Raw genomic sequence first — 25,215 nt, 5'->3', positions numbered from 1 at the left:
ATGGTGTGTTACCTCTCTGATCTCTGCCTGCCTTCTGTACAGATTTGCCCCAGGACTGATTTGTACCCAGCCATAGCAGAACAGTTTATTCCAGTCCTTGCACAGATGGAGAGAACATCATCTTGAGAGCTGATGTTGCTACTCTCCAGGCCCAGCAGATCCAACCATAGACTTTGCTTCTGTGCCTCTACAATGGAAGTGTTCTGGGACAGCCCCTGAAACATTTGATGGTTCATTTGACCAGTTCCCAGCATTACTAGCCCAGTGTATTATTTATATGGACCTGCATCTTGAGGATTTCCCTGATCAGGGTGAAGGTATGATCAGCCTACTGATAGGGCCTACCACAAAATGGGCAAGTTCTTATCTGTTGCAGCTCAGTCCAGTCCTGGCAGAATTTACTGGATTTACAACAGAGATATGCTAGTTCTGTGAGGACCCCTAAAGGCTGAAACTGCAAGATCAGGTAACTCCACCAGGGAAGAAAATAGGTTGCGGATTATTCCTATGAATTCCACACACTGTCCCAGGATTTAGAGTACAATGAAGCAGCCCTGACTGACCAATTTCAGGATGGGTTGGCTGGTGACATTCTTGATGAATTGGCATGAGTTTAGAGGCCATCAACTCTCCAGGCATTGATTCACTTTTCTCTGTGGATAGACTGGTGTCTAGAAAGCCAGTGTACCATGCACTGTTGGACAAGCTCCCATGTACCCTTCACAGCAACTCCTAGCTCTTGTCAAAGGGGCTCATCTGTGGTGAGCACCCCCTCCACAGAACAAGCTATGCAGCTGGGAGGAGGCCAGCCAAGGTTGACCCCAAGGAAAAGGACTGAAGACAAGGGGTCTCTGTTTGTACTGTGGTACTGCAGGGTATTTTGTAGCTGCCTACCCTGACAAATGTTCTCAACCTGTGACACTGGGCAATGGGGCAGCAAGTCAGGTGTTGGATATTACTACTGAACCTCATTCCCCTGTATGGGGAGGCATCTGCTTTTACCTATGATTCTTCAGTACCCTGGACTAGGCCATGCTGTGCTATGGTGGGTTCTGGGACCTCTAGAAATTTTATGAACTTTTGGGGGGCAAATGCTGACTAGATTCCAGCCCAGCCCTGTCCAAGAGTCATCCAGTAGTTATAGAAACTACTGATGGCAGACCCTTGGCCTTGTGACCTGTGACCCTGGAGATGATCCCGTTGACCCTTGGCCTTGCGACATGTGACCCAGGAGATGATCCCATTGACCCTGGAGATGCAGGAGCACAGGGAATAATCCTGTTTCTGACTGGCAGCAGCTCCACACTTCCCATGGTGCCAGGAATAAAATAGCTGATCCTCCATGACCCACAGATATCCTGGTCCCATGGAGACCTCATCTTTTCCTCACCATATTGTCAGGAGAACTACCTAACCTAGAGAATTAGTTTCATGGCTGAGAAAATGCCACTGGCAGATATCGCCAAACATCCCTGCGAAATATAAGGATTTTCAGGATGTGTTTCAGGGGGAAAGAAGCAGACTAACTGCCCCCCCCCCACTATATGATTGTGCCAAATACCCAGATACCAGTTGGCTGAATCTATTCCCTCTCTGAACTAGAGCTCACTGCCTAGTAGGTGTTCCTTGCCAAGGGGGATCTGGTCAAGTCCCTTTTCATCTGGAATCCAGATGGACCCTGCAAAGGTGGAAACAATGATATTGTGTCAGTCACCTCAAGAACTCAAGGACATCCAGTGTCTCTTAGGTTTTGCCAAAGATTACCACCAAATCCTACCCAACTTTGCTGAACTGCCTCTCTTGCTGTGTTCCTATGTGCCATTTGTTGTGTTCCTATGTGCCATTCCAATGGGATTCAGTGGCTCAACATGCATTCCAACAACTCAAGAAGGCATTCACCTCTAAGCCTATTGTCCAGCATCCTGACCCAAATGTAGGGATGTACGGATTCCCCACTGTCTGTTCCAGTGGGGAATCCGTGCAGGGGGGGAGGCGATCTGTTCCTCCCCTCGGAATACTTGCGGAGCAGCTCCGCCCCACGAGGATTCCGCAGAGCCGAGGGCCGCCCTGTTCCGCCGTCCGCCTGCCCCAGATTCCCCCAGGGTTTTTTCGGCTCCCCGAACTTACGTAAATAATTCCGTAAGTATCACCGAAAAATCCTTTCCGCATGCCTGCCGTCAGTCTCCATAAGCCTCGAGTCATAGGGAAAATACCTATTTCTTTTCATTAAAAGGGTAAAGCCCTTTGTGGGGATTCCCCACATAACTTCCGGTCACCTGACCTCACTGGACCTGTCCTGACCTCACCTCACCTGACCTCACCTCACCTGACCTCACCAGACCTAACCTCCACAAACAATAAACAGAAAAGATGGAGGATTTCCATGGACTTCGCGACTCAGGTCCAGCGAAAGAAAGCCTCGGGTCACAGGGAAAATGCCTATCGTAAAAAGGGTAAAGCCATTCACTTTCTTCTTCCATTTCCGATTTACAGATTTCTTTTCGTTATTATTTTCATAAAATCCGCCGTTCGACAGACAAAAAAAAAGGGTCCGCGTGAGCTCCGGTCCGGGTCGAGTGGGCCGCCCCGTTCTGAGGAGGATTCCGCGGACCGGATTTGTCAGAATTCAATCCCATTTAACTGATGGCCCTTGAGACAGTTTTACTCCAACCCTCCAAACATGATCAGTTGTTACTCCTCCGGACTCCTATTCCCATAAGCTTAATTCTGCTGAGAGAAACTATACCATCTGGGATAAAGAACTGTTGGCTGTTAACACAGCGCTCCAAACATGGTGACATCTGCTAGAAGGTATGGCAAACTCTATCCAGGACTATGGATTCTAGGCGCATATATATCACCAGAATTTGGAATACCTGCAGACAGCACATAAGCTTAATCATTGCCAGATCTGGTGGTCCTTATTTTTTTCCCACTTTAACTTCATTGTATCCTGCATTCCCAGTGCATGTAACCAACAAGTGGATGCCCTATCTTGGAAGCCTGAGTAAGTTATGGCAAAAGAAGATAGATGTCCAGAAAATTTTGCAGCTGCCCAGATCCCTCTTTCATTTATGGACCAATTTAAAGATCAACAGCAGCAAGATCCATATGCACAGGCCTACGAATGTGAGTGTCAGGACCTCAAGGCCTCAAGGGACACTCCCTTCACAATACAGAATGGACCCTTGTACCACCAGGGACAGCTCTACGTTCCACCCGAACCACACAGGGCTAAAGTACTCCACCTCTGCCATGTAGTAGATAAGATCCTTCTCTTGGTCATCCAGGAATTTTGGTGGCCCAAGCTACATGCCAACTTGAAACAATATGTTACAACAGCTTGTGACACCTGTTGCTGGGCAAAGGATCAACCCAGAAGATGCATGGGTCATCTGCTCCCACTCCGGACTCCTGCTGATCATTGGAAAGCAATCCCTATAGATTTTATCACAGCACATCTGGCTTCAGAAGGGTACACCACCATCTTGGTGGTGGCAGACTTGTTTTCAAAAATGTCATCCCCCGCTCCAGAGCCAGCTTGACCAAGAAAATGGCTCAGTTATTTATATGGAACATACTTCATCTCCATGACTTACCTGTTCAGACAGGGGCACCCAGTTCACTGCACAGTTCTGGCAGATGCTATTCAAATAATTGGATGTACAGCTCCACCTCTCCTTGGTCCATCACCCCCAACTGGATGGGCAAACTGAATGCACCAACACAACATTTGAACAATACCTCTGGTGCTATGTGAACTTTCAACAAGATAACTGGCCAGAGCTGTTACCCCTATCCAAATTCATTTATAATAATTCCCAGCATTCCTCCATTAGATAAACACTTTTTCTTTTCTGCAAATTACAAGTACCACTTCCAGTTCTTTCCTTCCACCTCTCTGTCTTTGACAGTTCCACCCACTGACCAAGTCCTCCAGGAACTACAGGCCCTGCATCACTTTGTAGATCAATGGTGCCAACCTGGCCCTACCTTGGCTGTGGGGGAACATGTGTGGCTTTCTACTTAGTGCCCCACTCTGCATGTTCACACACACCTTCATCATTGTCTTGCACCTGGAAGCCTTCAACCCAGAGCAGAAATCCCCTTCCTTCCTTGCTGCTGCCATGGATCCTTCTTCCCCTGTGCTGGCCATCCCTTCCTCTCCTCCTGGGATGCACCTTGACCTAAAGAACTGACAAGTTACCCCAATAATGACTGGGAGCAACTGACAGGGTTTTACAGTCATGCCACAAAAGTCTTTCTGGGAACTACAGCCCCTCCGGTGCTGCATCTAGCTGTTAAAGAGTCAGTGCCCTTATCCTCCAGGCTTTGCTTCTGAAGTGAAGGTTGGAAGAGGGAGAAGCCAATTATGGACTGCTCCTCAGGGTTTCCATGTTCACTAGAGGAGCCCAAGGTCCACTCCTTATAGTCAGGGGGCAGTGACACCTCATGGGGGTTGCATGGATAGAACATACAGTCAGACGCAATGGGCCCCAGTTCAGATGGACTGGGGACTAGTTCTGCTGCCTCCCCAAAGTCACTGCCACTGGATACTTCAGTCTCTGAGGGGTCTTGGTTTTGAGCCATGACAATAGGCAGCCAACTAACACCCACTTCCTAGCTAATAGCAGATGGCTGCTGCTATTGATCTGAGTGGTGAGATGGAGGCTTGAGTATTGGTCCTGGCTTCACAGGTCATGGTGGAAGAGGCAGTGAGGAAAAGACTTCAGTCTTAAACGGTGCTGGTGGCTATCCTGCAGCAAAGTTGTTTGCAGTGGAGTAGGTTCCCTTGCTGTATGACCACTTAAATACACTGCTGCCACAGTGCAGAGCAGCTGCAAAGACAGTCTCAGAAATCCATGTTCTTTCTAGCGCTATATCCATGGAATACCTGCTGGTGATAGACACATCTACCTTCAGAAGATGGAACTTGCTGCAACCTAACACTTTCTGGCTTTTGGATGTTGAATTAATAGAGATGGAACTAGGGACCTTCCGATCTCTGTGTCACTGGCCACGTAGTGACTCACAGAACTGTGGGATGAAGCATCTGCCTAGGCAGTTATGTATTCTCAGGCCCTGGACTGGCCCTACCACCCAAGCTAGCCATTGGACCCTCCTGGGCAGGAATAATTATAGAAGGGTTACTTCCTGGCTTTGGTACATTCCATCTTGTTTTCTGGTCCTGACTTCTGGCTTGCTCTTTTCTCTGATTCATGCTTTGCCCCATGGCTCTGACCTCTAGCCTGTTCCTTCATTCTGATGTCTTCTTGTACTCTGGCTTTAACTCCCTGGCTCAATTCCTGGCTCCCGATATATCTGCCTGCAGTCCAGCTCTTACACTTGAGGATTTGGACAACCCTCAATTCAGGTCTAGCTTCTAGTTGTCGGACACTTTCAAAATCTTTGCCCAGGATATGATGTTTATCTTGCAGCAGTGTGACATGGAGGTGCATTATGTGGTGCCTGTGGAGAAGAGAATCACCCTTATCCTTTTCAAGCTGGCCTTCAACAAGTCCTATCTAATTTTGAGCTACTTGTTTCCTGTAGGTATATCAGTCTGGGTCATCAGTTCATTTTTGTTTTTAAGATGATAAATGTGGACAATTTAGATGAAGTAATAGTGGGGTTCCTAGAGTTGGGGCTTCTTCAAATATGCAGGGCTTTGGATTGTTCTCACATGGAAATCCTATGTGCAGCATGGTTTTCTAAGCAGTGATTCATGGAATGAGTTGATTCATGGACATCTGTGTATGTGCGTATCCAGCCAAAGCCATGATAGGGCCATAATTTGGAGTCCCCTACCTATCTTATAAACTTGAGTTTGGAATCTTCACCTTGGAGCATGCAAAACTGGTGAACAGCATGCCAGTGAAGCCAGTAATCATCACTGACTAGGTATATACCCTACAAAACTGGCTCTGCCTCTCTAATGTTTTCTTCAAACCACCTTAGAAAGGAACTATACCTGCTACTACCATAGGTCCATAATGCTGGTGGAGACAACCTTTGGACAGCTGAAGTCGAGGTGGAGGTCCCTCTACAGCCTACTAGAGGAGGACCTGGTTGGTGATGTAATCATGGTGTGGTGTATCTTGCACAACATCTGTGAGATGAGGGGATGTTTTTCTAGAAAACAATACCAGTCTGCCAGATCTGTGTGAAACCAAGTTGCAGAGCAGGAGCAGAAACTGCCAGTGAACTACAACAACAACAACAACAATACTCTGTCCACTGCTTGAGAAGGCAAGAGATCAGAAAAGCAATCAGCCAGTTCTTCTCGGGAAACTATCTCAGCATTTCCCTCTAGCAGTGCACATTTCTTCCTGTCCTAAAATTCCTACTCTTTTTAAATAAAAATATATGTAAGTTAATCTATATATTTACTTGCTCACTCTTAGTAAAGTGAATGGGGAGGGGCACTGTCTATTGAAACCTTCAGAAAGAGGGGAGGGAAGTTAATTAAAAATCTAGATGAATTTACTGGTGACTTTATGTGAAAAAGGGAAAGCTACATGAGGAATAGTCTTTCTTCCAGGCTGTGCCAAGAGTGGCTGAAGATCTCCAAAAGAAGTAAGCATTTGGCTTCCCTACCCCGCTTCTGGCCAATGGTAAGAGTATAGTTCACATGGTGATGATTTGCCAGGAATCAGGCACTGCTGAGCATTTCGGGAGAGCAGAGACATTCAGAAAGCTTTGGCTGACATAAATCGTGGTTTGCTGAACAAAGTATTGTTTAAAGAAATCATTGTTTTATATTGGGGACACCAATATGGCTCTTGCGGGCACCGGCAAAACTTTTTATTTTTTTAAAATCCATTTTTTTAATATACATAAATGGGTTTGTATATATCCATAGCAATGAAAATGTATGAAAAATGCATACAACTTTCTAGCACTTATATAGAGGCTTCAACAAGAGCAGACCAAATATCCAAACAAGTATCCATTTGAATGTGTCGTCTATATGCTACCCATTCAAATATTGAAAGCATTGTAAAGTCCTCAGTCTATTGCATTATAGGAGGTGAGTGCTTATCTTTCCAGTGTTGTAATATCAGTCTTTAGGTGTCAAGGGGCACGGCAAATCCATTTACACTGATCATTTGTTAATTTCTAGAAAGCAGGTAAATAATATAAAAGAGCATGTACATCAGTGAATATTAAAGACTGTCATAGTACAAAAGTTATCTGTGTAATAACCTCCTCCTGAAAAGAAGAAACTACTAGACACTGCCAAAATATATGTTTAAAAGAAGCATTGGTTCTATTGCACCGCCAGCAATTAGCTGAATTAGACAATCCCTTATTAAAGAGATGTTGCAGTTACTAATAGACACAAAACAAAAGGTTTTGGTGAATAACATGCAGCCTAAGTTCCATAGACGTGACAGGTAGACGTCAAAGCAGCGATCCACTGCTTAGGCATTTTGTGGTGGTGCCCACAGCAGGTTCTCAAATTCCCATATGTGCCCATGGGTCCAAAAAGATTGGGGACCCACATTTTACATTATATCTGAACCAAACCAGTATGTTAAGTGTCAACAGTAACAGTCATGATCCATACAATTCATACTGTTCAAAACTGGAAACGATAAAATAAAAATGTACATTAAACATGAGATTAATGTACATTTTTCATTCATCAAATCTGATGAAAATTCATCAAATTTTCTGCTGAGGACCAGAGACAAACAACCTTAGTGAATCCTAACCATAAAGTCTTACCATTAATTACTACTAATCCTGCAGTCTTACCATTTGTTGACAGAAGAGAATGGGCTGCATTCTGCTGTGGCAACCACTTTATCTTGTTTATTTTTTCCTCGATTTCCAAACTCTTCAAATAGTCAAACTCTGGTTCATGGCTCTGGAAAGTGCTGTAGACATTATACTCGCCTTGGCTGTAAAACTCGTTTTTATTCTGCAAAGAATATAGGACAAACAAAACATGAACTATGATATCAGAGCTTATCTGTCTTTCAAATAGTCTTGGAAAAAGCAATGTCTATGGTCCAAAAGAACCACATGTATGACTACAGTTGTCAAGTGACAGGAGCTTGTGTATTTATCAAGATGGCAATAGGTCAGGCCAGGCCCAGAAGTGGATATGCTCTTTTCTTGATGCACAGTATTTAGCAATCAGTGTGGACGCCAACCAAAGACATCATCAGTTTAGGCAGATAACCGAAAACTGCTGCTTAGGGACACCACAATAGAAACTAAGCATTGTCAGACTTTCCTTTTTATCTGCTAAGACCTGGTGGCACCTGTCAGTATGTTTGTGAGGTCCACTGCTCTCTGGGCATGGCTAAGTATTGCTAACCTACCCATCTATCCACACTGTTACTGGTTTGGGATGCAGAAATTCCCACTGCCAGAATGGAGATTGCTGTGCAGTTTAAAAAATAACTCTACCTATTTAGCAACCAGGGCTGCTATAGTAAAAATCACTAAGTATAATTGTTTGGAACATGGCCAGATGCTCTAATTCCACAAAGTTAGAATGAATACGAACATGTTAAAAACAAAGGTTTCACTTATAATCTCTTGCACTTTCGACCGGTTCTGTGTTTTGGAGCTCAGACCCCACCCCTGCCTTGTACTTTGGTTCTTGGGCAAGTTTCTTTCCTTTTAGCCTCACCAGTTTGCCCTCTGGAAAATTGGTGTTTTGTGACTGGCCACACCTATCATGGCAGCCAGTTTGTGAATGGGTAAAAAACCCTGCATGGAAGCTATTTTGCAACAGTCCCCATGCCACTCGCTCAAAATTCCCTATGTGCTCACCATCCCTAAAAGGTTGAGGGCCCTTGGTGTGTACAGGTGTGTTTGTATGTGTACACAACACTGCAAAAGTTGCACAAATGCACAATGCCAGAAATGAATGCATATGCAAAAAAGACACCGATGGTTAATCTCTACAATGACAGGTTTTCCCTGGCTTAAATAACATTTTGTCCCAACATTTTGTTCTACTGCAAATTGAAGTAGTATAATTTGACCCTTCCTCAGTCCTAGATTATTTCAGTCACAACTCTTCCAGGGCCCCTTACTCAGTTCCTGGTAATGCATGATGCAAGCACATGCAATATCCCAGTCAATGTGGATTTGGACAGGAGACAACAATATTCAGCTCCTACACAGGCATAAAGCTAATTAGGTGAACTTTTTAGGGAAGTAATTATTTCGGTCAGGCTAAACATATAAGACTATGGTGGGGAATAAAGAAGGTAATTGTAAAGTATTTAGTCACTCAAACTGATGTAAAATCAATATAATGATAATAATTATTAAATTAATATTCATTGTCATCTACACATGATGAAAAAAGAAGCAAAGCAGAAAAGCACTTCATTCCTAATTCTAAATACTCAAGTATATCTACACCTGGGTTTTTTTTCCGTTGGAGGTACCTCAATATGATGCTGTTACAAGGCACTCCTGAATTCTGCTGTTTTGGGAAGAAGGGGTCTGTAGCTGGAAGCGGACTAGGGTTTTTGGTCTTGGAGAAGAGCAGAAAAGCAGGTTCCACTACAGTACTGAGGCCTTGCATGTCCCAAGTGAACTTGCAGAGTTCTTACGAACAACTTTCTGACCAACCATAGTTGTCTGATTGCCTTAATTCCTTGGTATTAACACTTGCAAATTTCAGAGCTTGCCTCAGGACAACCACAGAAGCACCCACCATGAAAAATTTAGTGATGATTTCTAGCCTTCTTGTTTAAGCCAAATGGAAGGGGAAAAAAACAAGAATTCAACATCTTTTTAAAGCTGTGAGACCCGGAAAACCCAGTATTGTATAAGCTGGCATGCCTACGTAACTCCTTTGTCACCTTTGTTGGAGACAATCACCAAAATTCTCCTGGCTCACCTGTGTCAGGATTCCTTTTGCCCCCACTGAACTTCAAATGCCAAATCAAAAACAGACAAGAGGCTTCAATCTACGGCTTTTAATCCATTTCTTCAAAGGGTCATACAGATGCAAATTCTCAGTGACTCTCAGTCTACAAGAAAATGCCTTCAGGGGTTCAAAAGTTAGCTACGAAACTTGCCCACCGTTTGAAAAGAAAGCAGTCTCACTAGCCTAACTTAAGGAGTGGGGGGAGGTCTCTCTCTCCCTCTGTCTCTCGTGAGGTCTCTAGGCGCAGCAAGGCCAATCAGGTAGACCGTCTAAGTTCCGCCCCAGCCTTCTCCCTATTTGCTCTGCGTCTGGCATCTATTAATTCAGGTTCCCCAAACCCTGCCTCTCCCTGTTCGCTATCTCTCAAAGGGTGTGTGTGAAGAGGGACCCTCCTCCTGCAGCTGGACCTTTGAAACCTGAGGAGCCTGCCTAACCATGTCTGGACTAGCCTGGGAACATACCTCTCCCATGTCTGGCGGTTCTTCAGAATCTGAACTACTCTCCCACTCCCTGCGCTCAGAAACACTCCTGAGAACCTGGACCCATGATAGCCGGACATATTCAGGCAAAAATATTATCCATCAACTCCCACCCTTTTTCATATCAGGAAGGAAAAAGGAGCCCATTGTCTTCTTTCTTCCTTCAATATCTGACACGTGAAAATCCATTTTCCAACATCTGATGAGCAATCTCAGAGGAAGAATTTGTTTTGTTTTATTTTCATTACTAAATCCTGAGAGGAGGCATAAAAAGGAGCAACCCAAATCCATGGATTTTACGGAGAGAGAGGCAAAGAGGTTTCATTTCATCCAAGAAGGACCCCTACACTTCCTGCTCAGAAGAGCAATCCCCCCTCTCCTCCTCTCTCTCCCGCCTTCTTTTCCAGAGGAGCACAACAGAGCTTCCCATTATTCACAATTCAGTAGATAAAGAGAGGAAAATCTTTGCATTATCTTCTATTTTTCTCCTAAGTGCTCCATACTCCAATTATTCTCTTTCCCTGACTCTCTCCTAATATTCCACCCCATTTCAACTCCAAAAACCCTTGGCTTTGGAGCTCCCCATTGCTTTTTATGACTCTCCATCCATTTTCTTCCAAACCACCTGCATTTGCTCTAATCCCCTCCTCCAAAACATTCTCACAATCCCCCAAAACAGTCTGTTTCTCCCCCATTCAAATTATCGCAGGCTGAAACTTTTTCTCTTCCCTCTTCTCCGTAATCAGACACGCATACACACACCTTGCTCCTTCCTCCTTTTAACACACATACATGTTTCATTTCTGACTTCAGATGCTTTTTATCTTTAGCCTTCTCAGTGTTAATGTATAATTCTAATTCCCCTGATACATGTACGGTTCTAATTCCCCTGATGTGTGATTTTAATTCATTTTAAATGCTTATTTAATAAAACCATTGCTTTCAAGGACCTCATTGTGATCTCTGGTTCTTTGGGGGTATCAAATTTTCCAAAGCGCCCAGAGCTCAATGCCAAAAGATGCCTCATGTGTGTGTTTACACATCCATGTAAATTAAAGTACACATCTTAACAATGTTCAGTGCTATCCTGTGGTACCAGTATTGATAAAAGCTTGTAAGAACATAAGAAGTGTCCTTCTGGATCCAGCCAAGGTCCATCTAGTCCAGCAACATATTTCCAGCATTGCCTAGCCAGATTCCTCCAGAAAGCCTAAAAGAAAGACATGAAGACAACAGCCTTCTCCCCTTCCCTGAAGCTGCGGCTAGACAGCCGAAATTGGCCATCTAGCCAAGAATACAGGGTGGATGAAGCATGGATGTGATGATCACCTCCATGCTGCAGCTGCCCTGCTTTGGATACTTGGCAGCCTCTGACTTCGGAGGCTGCCAACTATCTCAATAGGATTGCACCCTTAAGAAATTTGAGGAACTAGGAAGATTTAAATTAATAAAGCTGGTGCTTTATGAAATGTAGAGAACAAGATAACGCAGGGATGCCCATTATCTGCATTACTTTTTGTATTGGCCTTAGAATCTTTAGCAATAAAAATCCAAGAAAATACAAAAATTTGCAAAATAAAACCAGGAAATTATGCAGAAAAAATAAAACTCTATGTGATTATATAGTTTTAACAATTGCAAAACCTATGCAATCTTTACATGAAATTGAACAATTAATAAAGGAATTTGGACCATTAGCAGGGTGTAAAGTAAATAAAGGGAAAACAGAGATTATTGGAATAAGTGTAACTAATAAATTAAAAAATCAAGTAAGAAATAATTATAATTATAATTATAATTATAATTATAATTATAATTATAATTATACCTGGAATGATAAACAAGTAAAATATCTTGGGTAAAATTTGACAGAGATGTTAAATGATTTATATAAAAATAATGATGAATGTTTATATAATTAATGTGCTTTACTAATCAAACAATGGGAAAAATTATACATGTAATTTTCAGAAAGGATTGCTGCAATAAAGATTATGATATTACCCAAAATTAACTTCTTGTTTCAATATCTCCCAATTAGAATGTCAGCTAAACAAATGCGTAAATGGCAACAACTTTTCATAAAATGCATATAGACTGGGGGGAAAACCAGGATAAAATCTCTGATGATGATAAAAGATAAAAGATGATGATAAAAGAGGGAGGGATAGTGAGTTCAAAGGGACAGTAAGCTCAAATTATAAAATTTTGGAAGGAAAAGGATGTTTTAAGGTATGAGGATTTTTTTGGAGCAGAATAATATAATATTATACTCAGAAATAAATAGGAAATGAAATGGTGTTTCCCCACCTCATGGTTTGATTTTTATTACATTTGACTGATTATCAATGAACATCTTGAATCAAGCCAGAAGCTAAGAGATATGACAGTTTAAGCAACTGATAATGAGATATAAAGAATATTTAGGGTGCAATCTTATGGCTGCTAGACAGCATCTAGACAGCCATAAGATTTTTCATTCTCTGGGAACCAACCTCAGGGCCAGCACTCCAAACTCAGTTCCCAGAAAACCAACTCCCTGCCCCCACCCTACCCCCCGTAGGTGGCATGGTTCATCCCCAGCTTCGTGCGTGCAAGAGCAGTGCAGAGCAGCAGAAAAGGGGGCATTCCTGGGGTCAGGGAGGGGACGGCAGAAGTCTGAGGCGCCCAGGCTAGACACTTGAAATTGGCTGTCTAGCCAAGAATGCAGGGTGGCCGGAGTGTGAAGATCCCCTCCACACTCCATCTGCCCCACACTGGAGAGTCAGTTGCCTCCAAGTTTGGAGGCAGCTGACTATCCCCAGAGGATTGCACCCTTCGTTTCTGAAACCTATAAATTACTCTTAAAATATGAAAGGGAACCAGAACAGGTTGAAGATTACATGGTTAAGTGGGCACGAAGTATTGGAAAGAATATTCCAATTGAAATATGGGGAAACCTATGGAGTAAGTGTTGCAGAACCCAGAGTCAGAGAGACCACGGAGTGAAGGAAAAAGAGATTCTTTATTTAACGCGCGGGCTTAAGGCTGGAATCATTTCCAAAGAGCCAGAAGCCCCGAAATACATCAGCACATTGTTTTTATAGACATTGTGACACATATGAAATGGCTCCCCCTCCCCCTCCCATGTGGGGTTGCAGTCCTCAACATTTCTTCTCCTAGCACCATTGTTTATAATACAAGAACTGGGTTATAGGGTAGCCGTGATAAGCAGAGAACAGAAGAGAACAGCAGAGAAGAAGATATACAATTGTATGACCTTTGACAAGATAAGGAATTCCTGTGTCTCGTCAGCTTACAACAATATATTCAAGGGAGAAAGAGCTCAGCAAGAACATGAAGCATGAGACTGCATGAGGCTACTTAGTCTGACCCCCGATATGGCTGCTACAGTAAGAGCCATAATTTTTCATTAAACATGTCTGAGAAAGCCCTGTATAAAGTGATGATGAGGTGGCATATAACACAAGTTATATTAAATAAAATTAACCAGAATTATCTGATTGTTGGAAATGTCAAAAACAAATAAGAGGTTTCTATCATTTATGTGGGGATGCTCTTTGGCAAAAATATTGGAGAATGATTAATAAAAATACGGAGAAAATGTGGGACTTGGCTATGATGGCAAAATTAACATATTATATTAGAACTGCTTAAAAAAGACAAAGAGGGGATACATTTGTACAAAAAAGTTGGACATGCTTTATTAATTTCTATAAACATAAAGCAGTATATACAAATATTCAATTTTGTTCTTCAATAACTTGATTTAGGGTACAATCCTATGGCTGCTAGTGAGCGGCTAGACGGCCATAGGATAGGATGGTTTCCGGGAACTGACCTTGGAGCCCCGTCCGTGGTTTGTTCCTGGAGAACCGACCCCCACCCTCTCCTGTGCCACCCTGTAGGCAGTGCAGAGTGGCCCTGCACTCCGCGCTCTTAAGAGCAGCATGAAGCGGAAAAAATGGGGCGTTTCCAGGGGCGGGCCAAGGCAGGGAGGTAGGAAATGCCAGTACAACACATCCTATATGTCGTCCAGTTGATGCTTCCTGTGCTCCAAGGTCCTGCAGCTAGACAGCCAAAATTGGCTGTCTAGCCACGAAAACCGGGCAGGGGGAGTGAGGAGATCCGCTCCTCACCACTCCTCCTGCCCTGCACTGGGCAGTCGCCCCCGGGCTCGGAGACAACCATTGATCCAGATAGGATTGCTCCCTTAGTTATTTATAAAATTGATGGATATATAGAGAAAATAAATTGTTTATTCATAACTTTGGATTTTGTATAAGAAACATATAATGTACATACAAGTGAGTGTGAAAATGTATATATCTTGATGGATTCAAAGAAGGAATGTCTTACTGATGTATTATTACAATACATATTATACTGATGTGTATAATATGTATTGTATTACTTTTATTATATGGTGCGGGGGAAGTTTCAGGATGATTGTACTAGGAGAACAAGTTAATAAAAAATGAGAGGAAAAAAACTAAGCTAAAGCATTATTAAGTACTTCTGGGCATATAAAGGGTTAAAACTGGCACCTAAATAATTAGGTGTAAAAGCTAAATCAGAAAAGACAACGTCTCCAAATGAACATGTTAAAAGTTTTTTATTTATTTATTACATTTCTATACCATCCGATAGCCAAAGCTTATTATAATAAAGCTATTCAGTTAAAAAGATTCCAGGACACAAGGGATTAATTTTATATTTGTCAGTTCTAAAAGTTCTAACATCTTAAACCTAAACGTTATAAAATAATAGAATCATAGAATAGTAGGGTTGGAAGGGGCCTTTCAAGGCCATCGAGTCCAACCCCCTGCTCAGTGCAGGAATCCAAGTCAGAGCATCCCTGACAGATGGCTGTCCAGCCTCGTCTTGAACGTTTCCAGTGTGGGAGAGCCCACCACCTCCCTAGGTAATTGGTTCCATTATCGTACTGCTCTAAGAGTCAGGAAGTTCTTCCTGATGTTCAGCCAGGATCTGGCTTCCTGTAACTTGAGCCCATTCTTCCGTGTCCTGCACTCTGGGATGATCAAGAAGAGATCCTGGCCTTCCTCTCTGTGACAACCTTTCAAGTACTTGAAGAGTGCTATCATATCTCCCCTCAGTCTTCTCTTCTCAAGGCTAAACATGCCCAGTTCTTTCAGTCTCTCTTCATAGGGCTTTGTTTCCAGTCCCCTGATCATCTTTGTTGTCCTCCTCTGAATCCTCTCCAGTTTGTCTGCATCCTTCTTCAAGTGTGGTGCCCAGAACTGGACACAGTACTCCAGATGAGGCCTAACCAGTGCTGAGTAGAGGGGTATTAGTACTTCCCGGGAAGTACTAGTTAAACTCAGTTTTGGATCCTAGAATGTATTTACAATGCAATCCTATGCACATATATATTCAGAAGCAAGCCCAGTTGAGTTCAATGGGACTTACTCACTGGTAAGTGGCTATAAGATTGCAGCCTTAGAGAGCAATTCTATGCCCCCTAGAAGGCATCTGCAGGGCATAGGATTGTTAGGCTTCCTGACTCCCAGATCAGAAACAGGGCTCTGACCTTGGAGCCAGAAAACCGCACTTGCCACCCCCTCCCCCTCATAGCCTGCACAGACAGAACCATGCTGCCTACCTCTCCACACTCAGAAAACTGCACGGAGATGGGGGAAAGGGGGTGTTCCCAGGGGCAGGGAAGGGAGGAGACCAGCGCAGCTGCCATAAGACAAATTCTATGGCTGCCCCAGCCTCCTTTCCTCCTCCCTCTCCGACGCCTCCGCTAGACAGGTGAAAATGCCCATCTGGCTTAAATGCAGAGTTGCACCTTGCACTCTGCATAGGATACTCATAAGCCTCTGACATGGAGGCTTACAAGTACCCAGGGCACATCACATAGGACTGCGCCCTTAAAGGGGTAATTAAATCTGGAGCTCAAAGGGTTAACCAAGTTTGGTTCTAAGATAGCTCCAAATTTAGACATTATTCCAAGTCCTTGTCTAATTTTTTTTTAAAAGATCCATCTTCAGAAATGAGTCAAAGTCCCAAGTTCAGAAAATATTCTAACTTCAGGAAATAAAGGGTTAAAATTATTTGGGAGCCTAAATGTCAAAGAAATCTTTGGATCCAGGGGTCCAGTGAAGATCAGAGGTGAAGGCAAACAGGAGCTAGAGAGCCTGAGATAGCTCTAACTACCTAGACCTTTACACCCTTGTTCATAGGCAGAGGGCACAATGGGTGGTGAGACAACCATCCTCCCAGTCAAAAATGAGCTCCATGGGTGGCAAGACCACCCATTCACCAGTCAGAAATGAGGGGTCCACCTATCTTCCAACAAAGCCTGCTGAGCTTTTCCAGTGCAAACGCTCTGTCAGTTCTCACAGCCTTTCAGTCAGAGTTATTATATGATGGTATAACATTATTTATTATAAAGTCACAAGTCCAGGCTCTTCTTAAATATGAGACTAGGGTCTTCTTGTCAGCCCCCCGCAAACCCTCAATCAGACTATTCAACCATTTCAGGATCAAGTTAGCCATTTATAGTTTGGAGCGGGCTCTTCAGTATTCTGTTAGCAATATTATTTAACCTTTTCATTGCCAGATAAAGAATTCATCATCTATCTTGTGGTGATGAATTCCGTAAGTTAATTATATATTCAGTTATCAAAAACCTGCTAGTTTAAGACCTGAGTTAAGGTGATCTCATGTTGGCTCAAGCTCCATAATGTCAGGAAATTGGAATCTAAGTCTCATGCCTTAACTGACATACCCCATGATCAGTGATGATGCTTGTAATATCACAAATTGTACTTCTTACACCTACACTTTTCCTTGGTCTTTCAGACCCAAATCCAGATAGGGAGGATGGAGTGCCTGAGACCAGCAAAGATGCCCGACACTGGTCCTATATTGCCCTATGAAGCACTGAGCCTCACACTGTTGCTAGAGCACTCCTCCTGTGAGTCAAGCCATGCCTGTCTGTTGCTTACATCAGTATCTGGCAGCATGGGTTAAACTGTGAGAGGGAGCCTTCTAATGGCAACTCTAACCTAACTCTAACTCTTTTGACACTATAGTAAGACTGAATTACATGAGAGGTCAATTTGCTTCTTCTGGATTTGGAATCTCACCATGCTGAATGAGTAAAAAATGCATTCACCACCAGCTTGAGATTTCCATCAGCAGGTATGCTGAAAGTTATTTGGCGTTGCTTTGTAATCTGAGATGCTTGGTAGGATAGAATGGGTTATGGGTATGAAAGAAAAGGATTCATTCTCTACCACACTGAGTTTTCCACTAGCACATATACTGCAGGACCTACCTGTGGTTGTTTGGGAACTTGAGTTGCCTGGTGGGGATAAAACAGTTTATGTGGTATGGTGTTACAGTTAAAAAGAAGCGCTAAGTGGAAGCGTCAAGCATCCTCTTCCAGTACGCTGCTTCTTTGCTTCAAATTGCATCCTCCCAACATCACTTCACATCAGAAAATCTGTGTCGGCTTAGGTCTGTGAGCTCAGTTGTCTAACTTTGTAGTCTATGTAAGTCCTTGTGAGCACTTTTCAGTAGGGCTGTGCATAGCCTTGGTATGAAGCCAAATAATGAGGCAAAGTGGGCTGATTCAGAGGTGCCTTATCATGATATGAAGCAGATCAGACCAGCACTGAAGCAAAGCAGCTCCTCCATGAAGTGCCTCGTCCACCTCATATATTCAGAGCTCTTCTTATGCCTTCTGAGCAGCCTAGACAGGCTGTCTCCAAAATGTATCAACTTCTGAAAGATCACACGGAGGAGCAGGAGGAGGAGGAGGGAGGGGGGAAGGTGAGAGGATGCAGAGGCGCGAAATGTATCAATTTGAGAAAGATCCGGCCACCGGGAGAGGAGAGGGAAGGGGAGAGGAGGGGGGGAGGAGGAGGAAGAAGGAATGAGCTTTGCTGTGAGTCAGCCTCCGTTTGCTCATTGTGAGAGAGGTGGTGTTACTGGAGAGGAGAGGACTGTCTGAACATTATTTGGCTAGAGCAGTGGTCTCCAAAGTGGGATGCATGCACCCCAGGGGTGGCACAAGGTGACCCATTGGGGTGTGCAAGCCACCTGATAATTGAGCAGCCTCCTGCTGCCCTGACAAGCAGCCATTGCGTGCAATGATGCTGGCAGGAGCAGGATGGGACAGGAGCTGAGAGGGAAGCTCCATGACATTTCTCTCTCTGCTCCAGTCCTAGCCACTGGGAGCAACTGCCCCAGTCTCTGCCAGGCATGGCAGAGGAAGCCTTAACCCTTCCCACTCACCTTTGGCAGAACGAAGCTGAGAGGAAAGTATGTGCTATGGGGACTGGGTAAAACGAGGATCCATAAAATAAAAAAGGGATCCTCATGATTTCATATAATTTTTAAAGGGGGAGACCCACAAAACCACCATCCAATCACAGAGCACATCTGCCTCCATGGACTGAACCAGAAAAATCATGGATCTGCCACTCGTGGGCACAGCCATGGCATAAAAACAGGGGAAAATGGTTCCCCCCATTCCCCGAACAAGACAGCTGCCGGCACATGTCCAGAAGGCCTAGGAGCTGGTGGTGGCAGTGGTGGCAGCTGTAAGAGAAAAGGCCTTTTCTGCTGGCCTGAACCAAAGTCCCCAAGATGGAAAAGTATTAAGAATGTTGTAGAATTACTGTGAAAAATAAGACACAAACAACTGGGTGAGAGGGTGGAATAAACATTACTAAGCACAGAGAAAGATTCTGACTGACTCTTTCTGAGTCTTGAGACTCCTGTCTCATGAACACAACGGCTCCCTGTTACTTCATGAGATAAGGAACTGCCTTGCAGAGAGTTGCAGGTATTTTATTTTAATAAATAAATTTTAGCTCAAGATGTGCTTAGGGGTGTATTCACGGTTCTCATAGAAAGAAGCATCCTGTATATGTGATAAATGCCTGATGCATGTGTGATCAGCTTAAACCCTATGTGATTGGATATAGGTAGCCCATGCTAATTTTTGATAGGATAAGATCTTTGCTTAGCATTTTCTGTATGTGTATTTTGTTGTCTTTATAAACCATGTAACTTGTTCCTGCAATTTGTAGTTCCTTGGCAATTTACCCATGTATACACGTTTTGAATAAAGTGTGATTTCAGATATGTGACCACCTGCCTCATCCTTCGGGTGGGGATGGTTCTCACTCTGTTTGTTTCCCTGACACAGCCCACTCTCATTGGCAGGGGTTGTCCTCCAACCGGGCACCCCCTCCTTCCAAGGAAGGGAGAGAGTACAGTTGGAGGGTGACTCCTGCCTCCACCGCCTGACTCAAGCCTTCACAGGCTTCTCACAAGCAAGGAACCCGTAAAGCCTTGCGCAGAGGCAGCAGTCGACCTCCAACTGGGCACCCTCCCCTCCTTCCAAGGAAAGGAGAAAGCGCAGTTGGAGGGCAACTCCTGCCCTCATGCCTGTCAGCAGTTGTGTTGCCCCAGTCATGGGCTTCAACCTCTTAATTTAGAGGTGCCAAGATAGCGATAAATCAGACCCAGGTTTACTTACAAGGAGTACTTTATTGAGTAACTTACAGCACACAGGCGTACTCAATGGTTGGATCAGACAGCTTCTCTGAACCCAGAGCCATGGGGTACAATGGGTTTTATACCATTCATTCATTCATTCATTCATTCATTAAATTTATTAATTGCCCATCTGGCCGGTCACCCAGCCACTCTGGGCGATGTACAACAATAAAAACAGTTTATAAAATAAAATTCAACATTAAAAACATCACATTTCTAAAATTACCCTAGCCTACCCCAAATGCCTGCCTGAACAACCATGTTTTTAATGCATGGCGGAAGCTCATTAAAGAGGGGGCATGGCGGAGTTCCCTAGGGAGGGAGTCCCACAGAGTGGGGCCACCACAGAGAAGGCCCTCTCCCTCGTCCTCACTAGCCTAGTTGTCCTGGCTGATGGGACAGAGAGAAGGCCATCCAAGGCTGATCTTGTTGAGCAATCAGCTGAACATGTTAGCAATCAGGCAGCATAACAGCAGCAAGCACCCCCTAGCATTCATTCTCAGCATAGACTAACAGCACTTGGTTCTCAGCACAGCCACTTGTAGCTTTAAGGTAAACAAACTTCACTTCCCAGGCAGAGTGCTTGATAACACTCTCACTCATTAGTATGGAATGTGCCGAGGCCGCTATTGGCCTTTTGACTCATCTTCACATGCTCAGTAGGGGTGCACGAAAGTCACTTACCTGGTCTCGCAGCTTGCTTCGTGGCGGGGGGGAGGCGCTTCGCTGCTCCCCCCGAAGTTCAGGCCGGGGGGGGGAGGCTTCCCTCCTCGCCCGGCTGAAATTCAGGCCAGGGGGGAGGCTTCCCGCCTCGCCCGGCCGAAATTCAGGCCGGGGAGAAGCACCCCATCTCCCCGGCCGCGAACTTCAAAAGAAAAAACAAAAAACGCCCCTGTGATAGGCTATGTAACGATTAACGTAGCCTATCACGGCTAGATCTGCAAAGTCAGCCGTGATAGGCTACGTTAATCGTCACGTAGCCTATCACGGGTGACTTTGAAAAAAAAAAAAGCACGTATGCAAATGGCGGCCCCCATAGGGAGCCGCCATTCGTGTTCCTTATTTGGTCCCTGTAGTCTACGTTAAGATTTACGTAGACTACGGCAAAAATAAGGGCAACGCTATTTGCGTTGTCCTTATTTTTGTCGTAGTCTACGTAAATCTTTACGTAGACTACAGGGACCAAATAAGGAATGCGAATGGCGGCTCCCTATGGGGGCCGCCATTAGCTGTACGCGCTTTTTTTTTTTTTAAGCCACCCGTGATAGACTACGTGACGATTAACATAGCCTATCACGGCTGACTTTGCAAATCTAGCCGTGATAGGCTACGTTAATCGTTACGTAGCCTATCACAGGGGCGTTTGTTTTTTTTTTACTTTGCTTGTAATGGCGGCGGCGGCAGCCGGTCGAAAGACCGGCTGCCGCCCCCGCCCCTGACGAAGACCTGCTGAACCGCCGCTGGGACCCGCCGCCGGGAGGGACATTCGTGAAAGGTAAGTCCCATCCCGGGGGGGGGGGCGGGGGGGCGGAGAAGTTCTCCCCGAACAACTTTCGGAGGACCGAATGCGTTGGCGCTCGGCCTCCCGAAGTTTCGGGGAGAAATTCTCCCCCATCCCTAATGCTCAGAGGCTTACTGACAAGGGAATTGCACCAATAATGAACTTAAGCAAGCATTATGGATCTCTAGGCCCCTCTAACACTACAGGTGACTTGATTACGCCCCTGGGGCCAATACAGTGGGCTACAATGGGCAGCGTTTTCCCTGGCAGTGCCTTCCCCAGAAGCGCCGGCTGCGGCTTCCCTGGCAGCATCAGTGGCAGTGGCAGCGGTGGCTCCCCTGGTGGCAGAAGCGGCTCCCCTGGCGGCAGCAGCACCCCACCCCCCCAGAACAAGGTCCCAGGTAAGGAGCTGGGGGCTGGGCAGTGTGCTGGGGGGTGGGAGGGAAGCAGGATTTGGATGTCTGAATCCAGCTTTGGCTTCATAGGCCGAGTTGAGTTGGGGCCCTCTTGAATCAGCCTGAGCTGAATCGGGCCCGCCTCGGAAGCCCTGAAGTGGCTTCCGAGTCTGATCGGGGGGTTCATGCACAGCCTTACTTTTTAGAGAGGAAAAGACACTGTCCTACAAATGCACTGTAATATAAATAATTAAGCAGCCCATTCCCATTCAAAATCAATATGTTCCTCACCCCTACACTGTGAGGAACTTTTTGTGTGTGCCTCTTAATGATTTATAAAATGGGTATATTATTTTCAAAACACACTTTGACATTTGTCATTACTGGCAAAATCATCAATCACAATGGTGTTAAAAATTAAAGCTTAGCTTTGAATTAAAGCACCACACCCCAAGTCCTTAGCGTAACAAAGCAGGCAGAGTTCCCTCTATGTTCAGAAAGTAAGTAGCCTACACAGTAAGCCTACACACGATCCCAACATACCCTTTTCCTTTCCCTCCTTGTCCCCTCTTCAGCAGTGATCCTCAATCAGTGACAGTGATTCCCTCAGACTTCAAGATTCCCTCAGTTCAGCCATGCTCCCCCTCCCCAACCTTAGAATGCTGACAGTGACACTGGAATTCCTCTCAAAACACAGGATAGGAGTGCTGGCAGCATTCTAGCTTCAGAGTGAAGCTGAGCATACCTGACATAACTTTTCCAGCAGTTGCTCCTATAGGGTTTCATAGGGCAGAAAAACCTTAGTAATGGTTGAACTACTGATCCAAACCAATGAAAAACACATCTCGTTGACAATCCTGAATAAAGTGCAACAGTAGTTTTCCTAAAAATTTGAAAGAAATATATATGCCAAGCTGCAGCATGGGGTAAAAAGTACACATGTGTCAATTTTCAGCACCTTTTAACTTGCTGTGTGTATGGCAATTTTTATAATAGCTTTGAAATTTTGCACACCTGTAGATTTCATTGGGTAGATCATGGATGCCAAGTTTTACATTATTAAATAAGCAGCTGTCGTTTTTATAAGCAGTAGAATGTTGAGTCTAGAATGGCTGAACGTTTCTCCCATTTTTTGCATCTCACCTTAACTAAATGGTTAACCTTAACTCTGTGCCCCTTTAATTGTGTGAAGAAGCACTCTCTTTGGTCTATTCTCTATCTATTGCAAATAAATTTCTATGGGTGATGATCATTTCTAGTGTTGCCAGAGCAGCAGAACATTTTCTCTCCTCTCTCCACACTATTCATAATGTTAACTTCAGCATAGCTTTCTGAGCTGTACCAGGGAGAAACTACTGGTAGAGAAGCCAGAAACGTTGGGTGGACAAACTAAATGTAAAAAGTACATTTACAAAAGCAGTCCCTTTCCCGTTCCCAGCCTCAGCATCACTGATTCTATACCCAAAGGACAACTTACTTTTCTTTTAATGCAAAAGCCCCAAGTTATCCAACAATCACATACAATATTTTGCAAGTCTTTCAAATCAAACAGTAATTTACATGCAATGAACCACTCAAACAAGCATATTATCAGCATACATGCATTCCATTCATACAGACAAAGCTAACCAGTATGTAAATAAAATGACCCCCCCAAATAGTCACATCCATCATCCCTGAAGGAACAGGAAAAGAACAGCTTGGGCATCCTGTTGTACAAAAAGTATTATTAGAGTGACAGTGGCTTTGAAGAAGTGTACGCCAGTATCTTTGGTTCAGGGTTTGTGGATCAGGACCTGGAGTTATTGGAACTTAGTCAAATTGGGGAGGGTTATTCACAAATGGGCTGCAGTGGCTTAGTGGTTAAGACACTGAACTGCAGACTGGAAGGTCGGCAGGACAGCAGTTCGAGACCCGAGTGCCGCGTGATGGAGTGAGCTCCCGTCTTCAGTCCCAGCTCCTGCCAACCTAGCAGTTTGAAAGCAAGAAATTGCAAGTAGATAAATAGGTACCGCTTCAGCGGGAAAGGTTCCGTGCACCTCGGTGTTCAGTCATGCCGGCCACATGACCACGGAAGCATCTTCAGGCAGTGCTGGCTCTTCGGCTTAGAAATGGAGATCAGCACCACACCCTAGAGTCGGACACGACTGGTTGGGGACACCTTTACTTTACCTTTATTCACAATTACATACTTTAATAAGAGGCTTGCTCTGACAATAAATGAAAGATTGTTAAAAGTCATACCTCTGGCTCCCTTTGGAATATAACAACTCGACCGCCTTTGTCCCCTGTTGCCAGCAACTCCCCTGTGTGGTTGAATTCAACAGTTGAAATTATGTCTGCTGCAGAAAAAAAGTAAAAAAGCACATTACAACCATGTGGCCAGACAAACCAGAAGAAATATCAAGTTTCTATAAGACAGAAAATGTGGTAACTGTTTTTCCCCCCTTCTTTTCCTGAGCCCAGCCTTCAACCAATGGTATAGTGAAGATGGAATGTAGGGGAGTGCATCTCCAGAACCTTTTTCAGAGCAGGACCAATGATATCATCTGCCAGGGTACTAGGGCAATTGGCAGATCCTCTTTGCTCTGGCAAGTGAATGAAGTTGGCTTTCAAATTTTACTATGGCCGCTGCTGCCCATAGGGGCAGAAGACAGGGCAGGTGACGGTGGGTGGAGCCAACAGAGTGGGAAAAAATGGTCAGGCCCAGAGACCTGTAGCACACCCAAGGCTCATACAGAGTATATAAGCAAGTCAAACACACACACACACACATTACAAATGCTGATTTCTGGGCAGGGACAGTTGTTACGCCCAGAGACTGTAGCATGTTGAAAACACAAAGAGTGGGCAAGCAAGTGAACCAGAAAAGCACTGCAAACATCAATTTCAGGGCTGGAAAAGTGTTCAGACCCAGAGACCAGTAGCATGCCCATACACTCATGTCACAAGATTCTGCAAGCAAGTGAACCAAACAAGAGAGAGATACAAACACCAATTTCAACACAGGAAAAGTCTCTAGACCCAGAGAGCCACAGTATGCCCCAGACACACATGGACAGTGCAAGCAGATCAACCAAAAATGAGTTTCAAGCACATTTTTAAGTGAGTGAAGTAATACATATAACCAACTACAGAGTCCCCTCTGCCCCCGCAGAAGACCATTAAGTACAGAGTGTCTGGAAAGATTCTGGCATTTCAGCTAAAACCACAAAAGACTCAGGATTAAATTCCATTAATTAAAGATAGCCATAACATGTATACTCAAAGCCAAAGGATATACATTTAGAAATTCAGAAATTTTACTCTGAACTATGTAGAAAGGATAGGGATCCTATAAATCAGGAATCTGAAATTTTCTTTTGGAATTTGGTCCTTCCAGAACTGGATTTGCAG

At 44.4% G+C, this 25,215-nt stretch overlaps 1 protein-coding gene across 3 annotated transcripts in view; it reads right to left on the bottom strand.

Moving 5' to 3' along the window:
- The window catches only part of PPP2R2C (protein phosphatase 2 regulatory subunit Bgamma), a 276,527-nt gene that overhangs the window by 104,351 nt on the left and 146,961 nt on the right, over positions 1 to 25,215 (bottom strand). For all 3 annotated transcript variants that reach the window (XM_084859919.1, XM_084859920.1, XM_084859918.1), the window contains 2 exons: positions 24,064 to 24,161; positions 7,762 to 7,927 (listed from right to left, as the gene is read on the bottom strand). In XM_084859919.1, coding sequence (XP_084716045.1) covers positions 7,762 to 7,927; positions 24,064 to 24,161 — 264 coding nt within the window. The remainder of the gene's footprint in view (positions 1 to 7,761; positions 7,928 to 24,063; positions 24,162 to 25,215) is intronic.

The sequence above is a fragment of the Heloderma suspectum genome, chromosome 5, assembly GCF_057233095.1.
Source record: "Heloderma suspectum isolate Gila_16-S chromosome 5, 16-S_ref, whole genome shotgun sequence".
NCBI classification, from domain to species: domain Eukaryota; kingdom Metazoa; phylum Chordata; class Lepidosauria; order Squamata; family Helodermatidae; genus Heloderma; species Heloderma suspectum.
The sequence above is the reverse complement of the archived record's forward strand: the minus strand, read 5'-3'. Positions and strand labels throughout refer to the sequence as shown.